This window comes from Lygodium microphyllum, chromosome 16 (assembly GCF_053477565.2).
Source record: "Lygodium microphyllum isolate KBCC chromosome 16, Lygodium_microphyllum_v1.1.10, whole genome shotgun sequence".
Lineage (NCBI taxonomy): Eukaryota > Viridiplantae > Streptophyta > Polypodiopsida > Schizaeales > Lygodiaceae > Lygodium > Lygodium microphyllum.
In genome coordinates, this window is record NC_141150.1 from 51,839,986 (window position 1) to 51,855,287 (window position 15,302).

The 15,302-nt window shown below is 42.8% G+C and overlaps 1 protein-coding gene and 1 pseudogene across 2 annotated transcripts in view; both read right to left on the reverse strand.

The window, feature by feature from the left end:
- Positions 1–2,221: 2,221 nt before the first annotated feature.
- LOC148022818 (putative magnesium transporter NIPA4) overlaps positions 2,222–15,302 on the reverse strand; it is a 66,552-nt gene continuing 53,471 nt past the window's right edge. Inside the window, exon 9 of one of the 2 annotated variants that reach the window (XM_087695741.1) lies at positions 2,222–3,022. In XM_087695741.1, coding sequence (XP_087551867.1) covers positions 2,886–3,022 — 137 coding nt within the window. In that variant the 3' untranslated portion in view covers positions 2,222–2,885. The remainder of the gene's footprint in view (positions 3,023–15,302) is intronic. The other variant, XR_015693546.1, reaches the window with a different exon arrangement.
- On the reverse strand, positions 14,137–15,146 carry LOC148022819 (uncharacterized; annotated as a pseudogene).

Sequence of the window (15,302 nt, forward strand, 5' to 3'; positions counted from 1 at the left end):
GCCACACATGCATACACACACACACACACACACATACAAACATCAATTGAAAATTAATGACTACTAAATTTAACTAAGTACTAAATATAATCCACTCGTAAAGTAATCTAATATAGCAAATCATATTAAAATTATTAATTAATAATTATTTAATTATTATACTTACACCTTAATATAATCTAAAACTTAGATATTGTATAATGTAATTGTAATCTAACCTAATATAGCTAATCAAATTAAACTATAATCTAAACATTAATATAGTCTACACCTTAATATACTAGATCACACTCAATTTTTACTAACTAATACTTATATCAAATAATAAATCACTAAAATTACATTAATTGTAATAAAACTTATTAAATACTCTAACTAAATAGTTTCAAGTACTTAAAATTATTAATTTCTTTGTTTTAAAATTATTACTAAAAATTAGCAATTTCTTAATACTTAAATTACTACACTAGCGTAATCATATGAAACCAATTAACTAATTTATTGAATTATTTAATTTAATTGAACCAATCTAATTAGTTAAACTAATCTAATGAATTACTTAATGTAATAAAGTTGTTTTAATCTATCAAATTAATTAATTTAATTTAATTGATGTAATTTTAAGAAATTAAATAATGATTTAGTACCTAAATTAATTGCACTAATGTAATCTTATGGAACTAATTAACTAATCTAATGAATTAAATTAATCTAATATAATTGATTAGTTATTGTAATGAAATTATTGTAATCTAATCAAATTAATTAGTTTGCTTGAATTCATATAATCTAATGAAATTAACTAATCTAATAAATTAACCAATCTAATTGAACTAATCTAATGAATTAAATAATCATATCAATCTAATCTAACGAATTAAGCAATCAAATTATTCTAATCAAAGTAAACTAACTTAATCATTCAATCGTGAACTATTTTATCGTACAGTTAAAATCTAATCTAATTATCTATAATGTAATTAATTATGACCTACTTAATCGTTCAATCTAGTCTATATAATCTAATTACAAAGTAGATTTAACTAACTAGAACAATGTAACTTATCAAGCTAACCAATTAATGTAATTAATACCAAATTAATTAACTAATATCTAACTAATTAATCAAACTAATAATGAACTAATTATTTATTTAATTGCAAATACAAACTATAACTAATAACTAGAACTATAACTAATAATTAATCGTATAACTAATAACTAGAACTATGACTAATAACTAATTAATCGAACTAATACACAAATGGCAACACTAGCTACACGAAAATTGCTACATGGCAATGTTGGCTACATGGCAGTGACACTCAACTACACAGCTATACTCAACACATTGACACAGCTATATTGGACACATTGACAACACATGACTAAGGGCATAACAATCAAATTGAAAATGGACAAGGATTGTTTATTCAACAATGTATGATAGCTGCAAACTAAGGACAATTAGCTTGGACACAACAAATAGGGTCACTACATAGACAAACTCCATGAACATATGGCAACGAACAAACTAACCTAGATGGATACAATGGCTCTCCTCTAGCGACATGGCAAGCAACACAGAAAGTGGATAACTCTTCCCTTGCGACACAATTACAATCATTGCTTATTTATTAGAAAAAAAGAAAGCTAGAACAACAAAATGACAAAAGCCTAAAGTAAAAGCTAAAGCCAAACGAAAGCTAAAAGCTTTTTACAAGCTAAAAGCTTTTTACAAGCCAAAAGCATAGACGTTATTTTTTTCCAAATCCAAAACTCGAATGTCAAACAAATGAAAATAATTTTGAATGAACAAAGGAGAAAAAGATTTTAAAATATGGCATTAAGCTGCACGTGCAAAAAGCCCATACAATTAATGATGATACATAAAGACCCTTTTAAGTGCTGAAAACTATCTTCGCTCGTTTCTCACAAATAATATACGACAAACGTAATTATAATCAATCACAAACTAGTATAATTAATTACTAGATATTAATCTAAACAAAAGTATAATTAATCACTAAATATCTACATGAAACAAACTAATTATTACTGTTGGGGCTATTACAATTAAGCGCTGACTAATCACTAACAACCAAATTACAACTAATCACTAAAAATCAAACTAGGACCTTATCAAGCAACACTCGAACTACTTAAAATTATTATAACTATAATTAATCTCCTCTTATGGGATTTCATTCGTGCTACCAACCATGTGGCTTTTTTGGCTATCTATTTTTAGTTGGCTTTCACATGCTAGCTGAAGGCCACTTGTACATTCAATATTCTTCAATTCAACAAGCTTTACAAGGAAAAGATTTGCATGCCTGCAATAGCAAAACCACTCATCTACATCAATTGATGTATGGAATCATTACAACATTTATTAGCAAGAAAGCGTTGCTGAGGTCTGAGATGTCAACACCAAGAGTATGTTGATGAAAAGGGTCCATTATCCAGCACCTTATGAAGAAATACACGCTCTATCTGTATTTAATATTGAAGGCAAACCATGAATGAGCTCTCAACATGCTCTGTACAAGGCCACTGCAAGTCATATGCAGACATCCACATAAGAAAATCAAAGCCGTTGCTACTTTCCACTCGCGCAATGTCCTGCAACCAACATGTTTGTGCGGTCCTGCTACTGCAGAGAAACTGAGAGGTAAAAAATACTCAGCTCCACATATAGAAGGACAGCACTCGCATTGACACCGTCTTTAAGGCAGTCCTTGATCCGGACTATCAAAAAGAAACCTCCATGTTCTCATGAGACAAAGGTCAATGTTTCAGAAAGAATTTGTAGATCACAGAATTCACAAGACTTCTCACAGATGCAAAAGAGACATTGGGTATAACCCAACAATGATTGCTAATCAAGAAGAGAGAAACAGCTCCTGCCGATACAGGGGTATATCTGCTCCAGGAAGCCCATCTTCTTCTGTACACTTTACTTCTACAGCACCGTTAGTAAGCCTCGAAGAAAGCGAAGGTGACAAAGTTGCATAAATACCTGCAAAAAGCATTGAAGCCATTCAACATAATGAGATATTCTGTGAATCATTCATCCGTCCATAAAATAACACTTTCACTGTTCACTTAAGGGATTCTTCTCACTGCAGAATGACAAAGAACGGTAAAACTTGCATGAACTTCAAAAGGCCAAAGGGTCCAAGGAGCTATAACCAATAAAGTTATGTGAGCTGAGGACTAGAAACCTAAAGACTCTGAACAGCTGAAATTTACGACCCTCCAGGATGCTCTGCCTGGGACAGGCAGCATGTCAACAGTATAACAGAAACTGGGGCCTGGGCCCTTGAAAGAAGGTCCCCTGTGGTGAATAATGATGGCCTAAAGCTACCTCATACAGCAACAGATAACCTCATGGCAGCAGTTGCTAGGCATCCAAAGATAAAAATGCAGCAGCACATGCTGCAATGCAATAATACCACTGCAGTGAGAAGGGACATATGAGCTGAACCAAGCAAGATGACCCAACAGTTGCAGCCATTTCTGGCACTCACTAACGGCCAGTTCCATTACACAATGGCAAGACCTTTGTCCTAGCACACACCCAAATGCTTGACCATTAAAAACCCCCTCCTGCCATAAACTGTGCGCCACAGAACCAGCACCTCCCCCCTCATAGACCTCGCACACGAGGTACAGCATTTGCCTACAAAGTTAAACCACAGCATTTCATGGACAGTTTTTTTGGGGCACACATGGTGGTAAGGAAAATTTATGAAAGTCACTGATTTTGGGTCACAGCTTTGTCCTTTTAAGTCCAATAAAGATAATTTGGTAACTGAGAGGGTGGCATGTGGCATGGTTGCTGCAGTCAACTGTTCACCTTGACCATGAACACAGAAATTCCCCATGGTTATAGGGGAGAGCATTGTTCAACTAGAGCTGGTCTGCCACATCAGAAAAGTACCTACCATGGTCTCCTTATTCGTGGTACCTCATGTGCGAGGTCTATTACGAGTCACGTCTCCCCACTTTTCATGACCATCTGTCCTTTTGTCCATGCTGCTCTCCCACCTTCCCCCAACCCACATTGTTCCTTTTCCTACTCCCCTGTTCCCACAACCTTCTCCTCCCCCCACCTGCATTTCCCTTCTTCTCCCCCAGTTTCTCTGCCCACACTATTCCTACCCCTCCCCTACCCATGCAGCTCTTTTCCCTCATTTACCCACCTGCAGGTTGTTGGTGGCATTGCCCTGTTGCCAGCAGTACGTGCTGTTTCCCTTTTTCATAGCAGCTCCAGGCACACAGTTTCCAAATCAGGGTAAATAGAAATCCCTCCCACACACAGCTTCACAATTCCTTACATTCTACCCTACCTCATTGGCACCTCAAGCATCACAGAGGCCATGCTCATGAGTTCAGGTATCTTAATAGTGAGGCTTACCTCCTCAATGGCTGCATAGGAGTTAGTTGATAACTCCCCAATAATCTTCATGACAGGGGACATCTACATGATGCCCTGTACACAGATTTAACAGTTTCAAAAAGTTGTCTTAGCCACAAATATCCTCAGTACTAGCCAGCCTCCTCTTCCAAGGGCTAGCAATGCTCTGCAACTTAGTGAAGGATTTTAGACATCCCTTTAAAACAGTGCTTCCAACTTCATTTGAACATGCAACCATCAGTCCAAGGGTCTAGGTTTCAACCTAAGAATAGTGGCAGGGTACCTAAGGCCCTTCGTATCATGGCAAGCAACACAACAGTGAGGCAACAAGTTATTTCACCAGGCAGCCTAATCAGTGTCTCCAGTGCCACGAGTTTGCTCATCAGGCAGACCATTACCCTATGTTGGATAGAAGGCTGCAGTGTGAGGCCATTTAATAAGTAAGCCTAGGTAAGGCAACATGCCAAAACTTCACAGCCTTAGTCACAAGCTCTACCATTACCTTATGTTGGATAGAAGGCTGCAGTGTGAGGCCATTTAATAAGTAAGCCTAGGTAAGGCAACATGCCAAACTTCACAGCCTTAGTCACAAGCTCTAGTGTACCTCTGTGCCACATCAAAGCCTGCAAACACAGACCAGTTCTCATCATCATATGGCAGCCAAGCACTGCCTTTTGGAAATGGAGAGAGAGAGAGAGAGAGAGAGAGATGGCCTCAGCGAGAGACGAGGCGGTGGAGAGAGAGCGAGAGAGAGAGAGAGAGAGAGAGCGCGAACTGGCTGCAACCTTCCTTCCAGTGTCGCCCTGTTCCGAGAGAGAGAGAGAGAGAGGCCTGCACCGTTTCTGCCTTCCATGAGCTCTGCTTTTTCCCTGTCATCCTGTGAGCTCTGTCCCTGCACGCCTGCAACCTGTCATCGGTACCTGCCTTTCGCAACCTCTGCCCGTGCACGCCTGCAACCTGTTTGTGTGGCGCCCAGATCTGTTCCTGAGACACAGACGCCACGTTGGGAGAAGGGACAGCTCTGTCCTAGGCAGAAACAGTCCTGCTGTCCGGGCAGTCTTCAGCACACCCTGCTTGAAGGTCGTCTTACTTGCAGATCGTGGCTCTGCATCTGACCTGCACAAGTGGTGATACAACATGGCTGGTCTGGATATGGCCTTTATCAACCAAACGGTGGCAGCCCTTGGTCCGGATTCTGATACAAAGGAACCAGGGGATATGGTTCCTTGCACAGAGGAGATGCCCCCTAGTCCTGACTTCCAGCCTGCAGGCAAACGCACCAAGCATACTTCAGAAGATACAATGGATCCTCAGGAACGTTCTTATGCTCAGGTTGCTTCTGATTCTGTGGATTCTCAAGATGTCGACCGGGAGCATTTGTTGGAGTTTGCCAACACTCTGCTTGGTGATTATGTTCAACATAATCATGAAGCGTTTTCTGACTCTGGAACTAAAGATGTTCTGGAAGCCACTGTGGACCCGAAAAATGTCTTGCGCTCATTCTCAATGTTTTATGAACGTGCTGTTATACTCTTCTTCACTAGTAGGATCCCAGTGCTTTCCCATATTCGCCAGTGGCTACAAAGTCTACTACAAGGGGAGTGTGTTGAAGAGATTTTTGTTGGGCCCTGAGGCTTTTATGAGGTGCTGTTGAAATCTGAGAAGCATCGTGCCGATCTGCTGTCTAAACTGCCATTGTTCTTTGATCGCCGTTTGGTCCATGTTGTGCCATGGCGCCCAATGGCAGATTTTCAGCACCTGCTTCAAAGTGAATGCCTGGTGTGGGTTGAAGTGGAAAACTGTCCAGCTATCTATTGGTCACTATTAAAGGATGCCATGGCCGTTGTGGGCACTGTTTTGGTTCCCCCTAGCCTAAGGGCCATGAATCGTAACCGTTTGTGTATGTTATGGGACACTGCTCGGAAAAGGCCTGCTTGGTTACGTCTTAATTGCTCTAGCATGCATCCTTTGCACTTTCGTTTGAAATGGGGTAACTTTGCAGGGCATTGTTTTTCGTGTGGAAAATTAGGGCATTTTATGGCTGAATGCCCAATGAAGCAACTGAATTCAGATGCTGAGCATGTTTTGCCTCCCATGGAAGATATGGTGCTTGATGCTCCATTGCAGGATGCAACCCAGCCACCTAAAGTTTTGGATAAAGGTAAACAACATTTTTCGGGCTTGGATTTCCGTGGCAATGACTGGGTAGATGTACGTGCCAAAAAAGGTAAAAGGTTTGATGCTGGCATGGCGGATACTGTGCCTAATGCTTCACAAGAATCCTTGCGTACTTATATGCACAGGAAAGAAATGCTGTCTTCAGAGCACATTGCTCATGCTATGGCTTCTTCTACTCCTCGCAATCAGCCTACTAGGAAAGTATATATGGACGGTCCGAAGGGCCCACCTGCTAAGTTGGCTTTTGATGCTAGAGGTAATGTGATTACCCCATGGGATCGTCGTTATCCCCGTTCCATCCCCAAGACAGTGGATACACCGTCTACCTCTAAATCTGGCCGTCAAAACGCTTTTGCCGTGTTAGCTGATTTTTTGGATGAGGCTCGTTCCTGATTTTCTTTTTTGAATACACATGAAGATAGCCACGTGGAATGTGCGAGGCATTTGTTCTCACAATAAGCAACATGCCATGTGGACTGTATTGCATGAGAATCAGTGGGATGTCTTATGTACTGTTGAGCACAAGAGTCACGGTGAAGCAGGAAAAGTTGTGGATTGCCATGGGTTTCGCTTGTTTTATGCAGGGACACATGCCATGCATTATTCTGGTGTGCTTATGATTGTACATGAGAAATATCAGCCGGTTCTTATTAAAAATGATGTACATGGTCGTTTTGTAGTGGTTGAAGTTTTATTTGAAGGAAAGATCTTATGGTTACTTGGCCTCTATGCTCCAAATGACCCTTTATCCCGCCGAGATCTTTGGAATACTTTGCAGACCTCCTTGTCACTTGGCAGACCGGGTTTTTTTATGGGGGATTTTAATATGTGTGTTGATTCTTCATAGTCCACATCAAAGCATTCGGTGATGGACGCTCCGGAAAGCCGTCTGTGGAATGCGTTTGCTCTTGCCGTACTTAAGTAAGATCTCTGGTCATGGCTACACCCTTCTTCTATAGGGTTTGCTTTTCATTCTGCGTAGTATACAACTACATGGTCGTGGTTGGACCACATGTACATCATACAGGATGATGCTTTTCTTCCTGAGATGCTGGAAATGAAAGTGTTGCAGCAACATGCCTTGTTGGACCATTTTTCTCTACAGCTAGAGATGCTTGCACAACCCATTGCACCTTTTAAGCAATTTCTGGATAGACTCCCTTTGCATTTCAACTCGTCTTATTTGAAGCATTCAATCTTTCAGGGTTATATGCAGCAATTGATTGATAGATTTTTATTGGACTTCTCCTCTGAGGGCAATGCTTCTTTTGAGCGATTGCTCTCTAATGTGCAGCGGGTTGTTCGGCAGTATGGGATCCATCATGCCTCTCTTTGTCGGCGGCGTCGACAAGCAGCGGAGGAATTACTGGCTTTGGTTCGTTCTCTACTGATAGAGACTCCAGATGATATATTTCTGCTGCCACTTGCTATGCATTTGGCTGATCTTATTAAACAGTTTCAGTTGAAATCTTATCAGCAGGCCAAATTGCAAAATTTAACTGAGAATTTGCAAGATAGTGCTTGTCAGACTCATAAGTTCTTTCGAGTTCTACATGCATCTCTTGCTCGAGAGAATATGACTAGACTCCAGGATGCAGAAGGTCAAATGGTCATTGATCCTCAAACTATTGTGAATATGTGCAAGAATTATTTTCTAGACCTTGGTTCTACTCCTTCACCTTCTGACCAAGTTACTCATGCTCGCTCAGTTTTCTATGATTTGGTCCGCAATCAGGTTCCACATGACATGCAAACTACTTTAGAGACAAATATTCGTGAGGCGGAGGTTATGGATGTTTTATTACACTTGCCCAAGGACAAAAGTCCCGGTTGGGATGGTCTCACCAATGAATTCTTTGAGGTTTTTGCTACCCAACTGGTGAAACCATTGACGGCTATGTTCCTTCGCCGTCAATGTTGAAACATTGATGACCAATTTCTTTGATGGATTCGATGTATAAAATCTTTTCCAAAGTGATAGCGAATCGGCTCCATAAGCATCTTCCTGCCATTATGCATCCTCTTCAATATGGTTTCATTAAGGGCCGAAACATTCTGCATAATGTCTTAAATGTGCAAATGGCTATTGACTATGCAAGGCACTCTAATCAGGAGGTGGTGTTGATTCAATTGGACCTGGAAAAGGCTTTTGATTATTTAGACTTGTCTTTCATTGCAGAACTTATGTCTACTATGGGCTTTGGTACTCGGATGTCTCGTTTGATCTACACCATTAGTGTTGCGGCTTCTTCGTGAGTTATGCTAAATGGTGGTGTTACCGAGCCATTTGTCCTTGCACGCTCTGTGAGACAAGGTTGCCCTTTGAGTCCTCTCTTTTTTGCCCTTGCGACTCATCCAGTTCTTTCGATGTTATCTCATATGGCAGCTTCTACTCAGTTGGCTAGATTGTCTCTTCCTTTTAGACAGCACTTCATTAGTCAATTCTTGGCTGATGACAGCTTTATGATTTTGCGTGCGGACAAGGATAATCTTCGCAAAGCATTAGATGTTTGGACTCTCTTTGATCATGCTTCTAGTCTTCACATCAATGCTTTGAAATCAGTCATTCTCAGTTGCACGGAGTCAAATTTGCAGTCATTGGACTGGCAGGGAATGGTTGTTCCCCGTGGTTCCATTGTCAGGCATCTTGGGTACCCTTTGGGTATTGATGTTCGGCCAAAGCAACTACTAGAGTGGATTTCACAGAAACTGGCATCTAAGTTTCTGTATTGGAAGTCGCAGGCTTGGCCCTTCCATGTTTGCCTCAAAGTGGCTCTGACAATTATGTTACCAATGCTTACATATTTCTTGCCATTGCTGCCTTGGACTACTACTACATTGAATGCTCTTACTCAGTACATTCGTTTCATGTTATGGAAGGACTCCTTGCATGCAGGCACTTCATGGATTTCTTGGTCGCATGCATGTGCCCCCAAACGCATGGGTGGTGGGGCTATTTTGGATGCTGAAACTCATATGCTGGCACTTCGTTGGTCTCTTTTTCGTGCCATGTGCTTGGATCATCACCCGTGGGTCTTTATAGCCCGTTATTTTCTTGAGGATCACGGGCTTGTGCATGGTAATACCCAAATTCGGAGCTCCTGGTGGCATGTTCTTAATGCAGATTTTCGGTTTTCTAGTTTTTCTTCATCCCTGCTTGCTCATTTGGTATGTTCCTGGAAATTGGTGTTAGCAGAGTATTTGTCAGCTCATGTGTGAGTCTGAGCTTGATCTGGGCTGGGCATTTTTATTAGGTATTTTAGGTATTTTTCTGGTGTGGCATTTTATGCCAGTGGAGCATTTTATGCACCAGTCGGCCAGCATTAAATGCTGTCCGACCAGCATTATTGCTTCCCACTTTTTCAGCCTATTTATACTCAGTGGCTCCTCCTCAGTCAGTCACTTCATCTTCACCATCTGCAGACTCTGTGGAGAGAGGAGCCAGTGCCAGTGCCCGCGCAGCCAGTGACTCACTGTTGTATGCGACTGTCTCATGTTCAGATATATGGATTCCATTTCCCGTGCATACATCTGAGTTCTCATCTGTATCGTGTTCTTTTCTTTTCTCTTTTTGTCTTGTGTTTCAGCAATTTATTTCAACACATGTTTATGCTTCCACCGCTGCTCCACTTCTGACATGGTATCAATTTTCAGGATTTGTGTTTCTGCTGTGTTTTCTTGCTGATTTCAGGACTGTTTTGTACCCCTGCTGATCAGACGACTGCTGTCGCAGCCAGGCGACCTGTTTTGGGGCTATTTTCAGCCTGCGTTTTTTGCAGTTTTGCCATCGCCTGCTGCCTCCGCACCCTCTGCTGCCTGCGTTTTTCATCTGCAGCTGCTGGCGACAGTTTTCTACCTGTTTTTCTCCAGTTTACAGCCTGCGTTTTGCTGATTCAGCATCTCTCGTGGCTGGGTGACTTTTACTTCAGGCCGTTTTCTCTGTTTTTGGCAGTTTTTGACTGATTTTTTGACTTTCTGCAGCAGATTTTGTCTTCTATTGATCAGATTTTGGGTTATATTGCATGTGAACTCTCTTTTTCTGTAGTCTGTGCTTGTGTTTTGGCTGTGTTTCCTCTCTAAATTCCATCTCTTCTCTACTTCTCTTCTTATCCTCTCCATATGGCTCCTCCGTGCACTTCCACTGATGATAAGTTACATGGACTTGATTATCTCACATGGAGTGCTGTCATGAAAGCTTGGTTTGTGCATCTCGTTGGGACGGTTCTCTACAAGCTCCCCCCGGAGTTTGATGGAGTGGCCAATGCTTTGCGGGCGCAGACATCATCGACTCCTGTCAGTTTTACACATATGACCTCGATGCTTCTTGAGCATGAGGCATCCTTGAGATTACAGGGGCGGCTTCCGGCACATTATGGAGGTGAGGCTTATGTAGCTTCAGAGAGGGGTGACGGGAAGAAGAAGTCGAAGGCCCATTGTTACCACTGTGGCAAGAAGGGACATTTGCGGAAGGACTGCAAGAAGTTAGCGGCTTCCAGGAAGAAGGAGCAGACGACGAAGCGGGATGCTGACTCTACCGATGAGTCCTCTCCTTCATTAGACTCCGACTCCGATCCTCCGACCAAGGTGAAGTCCCAGGCGCGGAAGGGATCCTCTTCTTCGGATTGCGGGAAGGGCTTGGTGGTCCCTTCCTCGGCTGCTTTCTAGTGGTGGTGATGAGGTCATCCCTCACAACTCTCTTGTGCCAGAGAGGGAGTATGAGCGGGTGTTCAGATGGGGCAGCCGCGCCTCATCTATATTTTTATACAGGTGCACAGGTTCCAGAGAGGGACGTCCCTGACGCATCGACTTCAATCTGGCGGAATCAAATCCTGGAGCTGGGATTGACATCCAGGTTCATGCTGAGCTGGTTATCTGACAGAGAGTGGGAGGCTTTCGTCTGGAGCTCACATGAGGGGACACTTTAGCGGTCTGGCCAAAGGCGGGGAATCCATGGTTACCTATGTTCAGAGGCATTTTTGACAGGATGGTCTTGTATGCTACTGCGAGACATTGATGATGGACACAGAGACATGCTATGATCTTCTCTACTTTCAAGTGTTTGGTACGATCGACATCGACATTAGGTTCTCTCCGAGGCACCTTGGTGGTGGCTTGATCACCCACTCCTTGGGTATCCATGGTTCTACTTGGTGGTTCTATGTTATATAGTTTCTGATCCCTTTTCATTGTACTATTGTATTGTATCAGATCACTCATGATCTGAGAGAGGGTGTTAGCAGAGTATTTGTCAGCTCATGTGTGAGTCTGAGCTTGATCTGGGCTGGGTATTTTTATTAGGTATTTTAGGTATTTTTCTGGTGTGGCATTTTATGCCAGTGGAGCATTTTATGCACCAGTCGGCCAGCATTAAATGCTGTCCGACCAGCATTATTGCTTCCCACTTTTTCAGCCTATTTATACTCAGTGGCTCCTCCTCAGTCAGTCACTTCATCTTCACCATCTGCAGACTCTGTGGAGAGAGGAGCCAGTGCCAGTGCCCACGCAGCCAGTGACTCACTGTTGTATGCGACTGCCTCATGTTCAGATATATGGATTCCATTTCCCGTGCATACATCTGAGTTCTCATCTGTATCGTGTTCTTTTCTTTTCTCTTTTTGTCTTGTGTTTCAGCAGTTTATTTCAGCACATGTTTATGCTTCCACCGCTGCTCCACTTCTGACAATTGGTTCTCCAGAAGGCTCGGTGGCATCCAGTGAAGGACCGCTTAGATACTAACTCTTTTCAATTGGAATTGTTGGCAGCCTCGCGATTACTTTCTTGGGAAGGCAAACATGAGCTCGGACCAAAATTTAACCGCATGGCACGTTTGGGCTTGCAGATGCCACCCTTGCCAGTCGCAATGTGTTGATATCATTTCGTATAGCCAGGAGGCTTTTCAGGATCCCTCGTGGATACCGTGATTTATGGGAACAGCTTTTGATGGTGCTCCAGAGCAGACAACCCTTTCATGCCCTTGCTTCGGATCGTCCCTGGCAGGACTGGGACCTTGCAGGTCGGCTGAATTTGGAAAAAGCCTCAGCTAACCAGGTGTATCATCTTCTGATTAAAGATCATCAATTGCTGGTTACTAAAGCTAATACTGTATGGGGATTGCGTAAATCTCAGTCATGGTGGAAGGCAACTGTGATGGAGGGCTGGTTGAACAAGACACCTTTCAAATGCAAGGTCTTTCTTTGGAGGGTGATGATTGGTGGTCTTCCTCTTGCTTCAGCCCTTTCCAAGCGTCGAATCTCCAATGGCAATTGTTTCTTTTGCACCACCAGTGTGGAATCGGCCCGTCATCGATTTATTTCTTGCCCTCTCGCTAAGAAAATCTCGTCACTCTTGTCAGCGGTTTGGCGAGCAGTGGTTGGTTTCTCGCTAAGCCCTTTTGATTGGGTTTTTGTACGGCCCAAATACCCCACACCGGCACAGTCACATATGAAGATCTTGTTTCACTTTCTTAGATACTGGGGCTGCTGGCACAATTGGACCATTCGGAATGCTTTTCTCTTTGATATTGCGAGGCTTAAAGGTCTCTTGCATTGGTAGATAGATCTCATTCGGCACTCTGACTTACTCCCTCAGGAGGACTTACTTCCCTGGCATATGGCAATTTCCTCTGCGTCTTTGCCGTGACTTGTGTAACTCTTTTGTTGTTTAGTACTTTATAAATATAACATCCATTACGAAAAAAAAAAGAGAGAGAGAAATGAAATAAAATGATATATTAACGTCTACAAAAGGCCAAAATGACCTATGAGACCATGAGTTACAATCATGTGTATGATGGTACCACTGTTTGGGCAAAAAATGTACCACAAAGCAAAATAAGAAAGGAAACTAACTATGGCTACGCGTAAACATAGACCTCTATCTAGTAACAATGAGCTCCAAATGGTACAATCTCATGTGGGTATGGAGGGCTAGCTCTAGCCTGAGCAATAATCCCCTGTATCTGCCTATGAAGGTGTCGTCGGTGTCTATGTCGAGGCCTAGGACGTCTGGATTGGCTAAGCTGAATGGCTCAATCAATCAATACTCCTTGTCTATGTGTGGACTATAGCAGGGAAAGAGGCTCTCGCGTGGACTGTGGTTGTAACTGTATTAAAGTCTTCTGAGTCTCCTTTGCAAAGAAGTCTGTGAGCTGCCTCTGTGAAGGGCCTCGATGTCCTGGAGCAACTATACTCCTGAGGCGCATGTCACAAAGCCGTCGTATCTCAAGAAAAAAGAGACCAAGGCATCGCTGATCGGTAAAATCCATGACTCTCGATAGTGGTCCAAATTCGTCTCTAAAGAGACAATGGAAACGACCACGGACCTCATAATACGCTGGGTAGCAGCATATATAATACTCCTCTGTCTCTGGCTCTAATTGGCATATCTAGCATATACGTTCCTCTGGTGGAATGGATTTATATCTGCCAGTCTCAATCTCTAGCTAATGTGAGGAGATGCGCAATTGGCCAATAGTACATTTGATCCCAGGGGAAAGGTGGGTGTCCATGTATCTTGGGCGAACAATAAATCCATCGTCAGTAGTGTAAAGGAAATGCTCGCGGTAGAAAGCCATCTTTGTCCCTAGCTCCTACCCTAGCATCAACCATGTCCGCCTGATATCCAATTGGGTAAGATCCATCCTGATGATCTTGCGAATCTCTAACCTGCTCAGATCAAGAGATGGTGCATCAAGGGAGTATTGAAAGGGGGGTAACATGTCCATGCTAAAGCCATGCAGCTCAAACCAGGCCGACATCTGTGCATACCAACATGAAGTATCACCCTCTCTGGCAAGTTGCCTAGAGGACTCAAGGGCCAACCGTGCATATCTGTGTCTGGGTAATTCCCATAGGCTATGTATGTATGCGACCGATCGGGTGAGGGCTTCTACCACAATCGGTGTAGCTGCTAGCTCGGCTCTGATGATCTCATGTAGCACTGAGGCCTTACATCTGATCATCCTGGATATCATGGACACTAGGGGTTTCTCCATCGATCTTCATCCGTCATAAGTGCGCCCTGATCTGCTACAGTGGTCAAGACTGGGCCCCCATATCTGTACTCCATAAAGTAGTGTGGATGTGACCAGTGTATCAAAGAGCCATAGCTTGGTGTGGGGTTCTTGGAATTGCACCTGTGAGCACATCCTCTCCAAACCACCTAGTGTTGTGTATCCGCGAGTTAGTCTAGTGTCTGCTGCCTCTCGCATAGAAAAGGTGGGCCCTACGAATAAGACTCCCAGGTATGTATAAAAATCCACATACTCCAGTTCCTCAAATCCATATGTGAATTTAGGCGCTGATCTCCTGACCCACTGTGGTGTAGTATTAAATACCATCACCTTGGTTTTACCAAGGTTCACTAAAAGCCCACTGTCCAAAGTATAGGAGTGTAATGCGTCCAAGTGTCTCTGTAGACCCTCTGGAGAGTCAGCTATCAATACAATGTCATCTACATACAATAGAAGAGGTATCCAAGTGCCAGCTAGTGGAGCTCCTCTATCTCCTTCCTGTAAAATGTAATCAGCAATCCCATATAGACCCATAGTCCATTGTGTATATGTGTAGAGAATAGTTCCTTGACCTTCTTGGTACTTCCTCTCCTCATACTCAGCAAACCACCCAGGTCTGTTCAGCTTTCTATGCCTTGGTTAGGGACCAAGCGTCGCCAGATATGCACGACGATTTGGACAAAGACATCT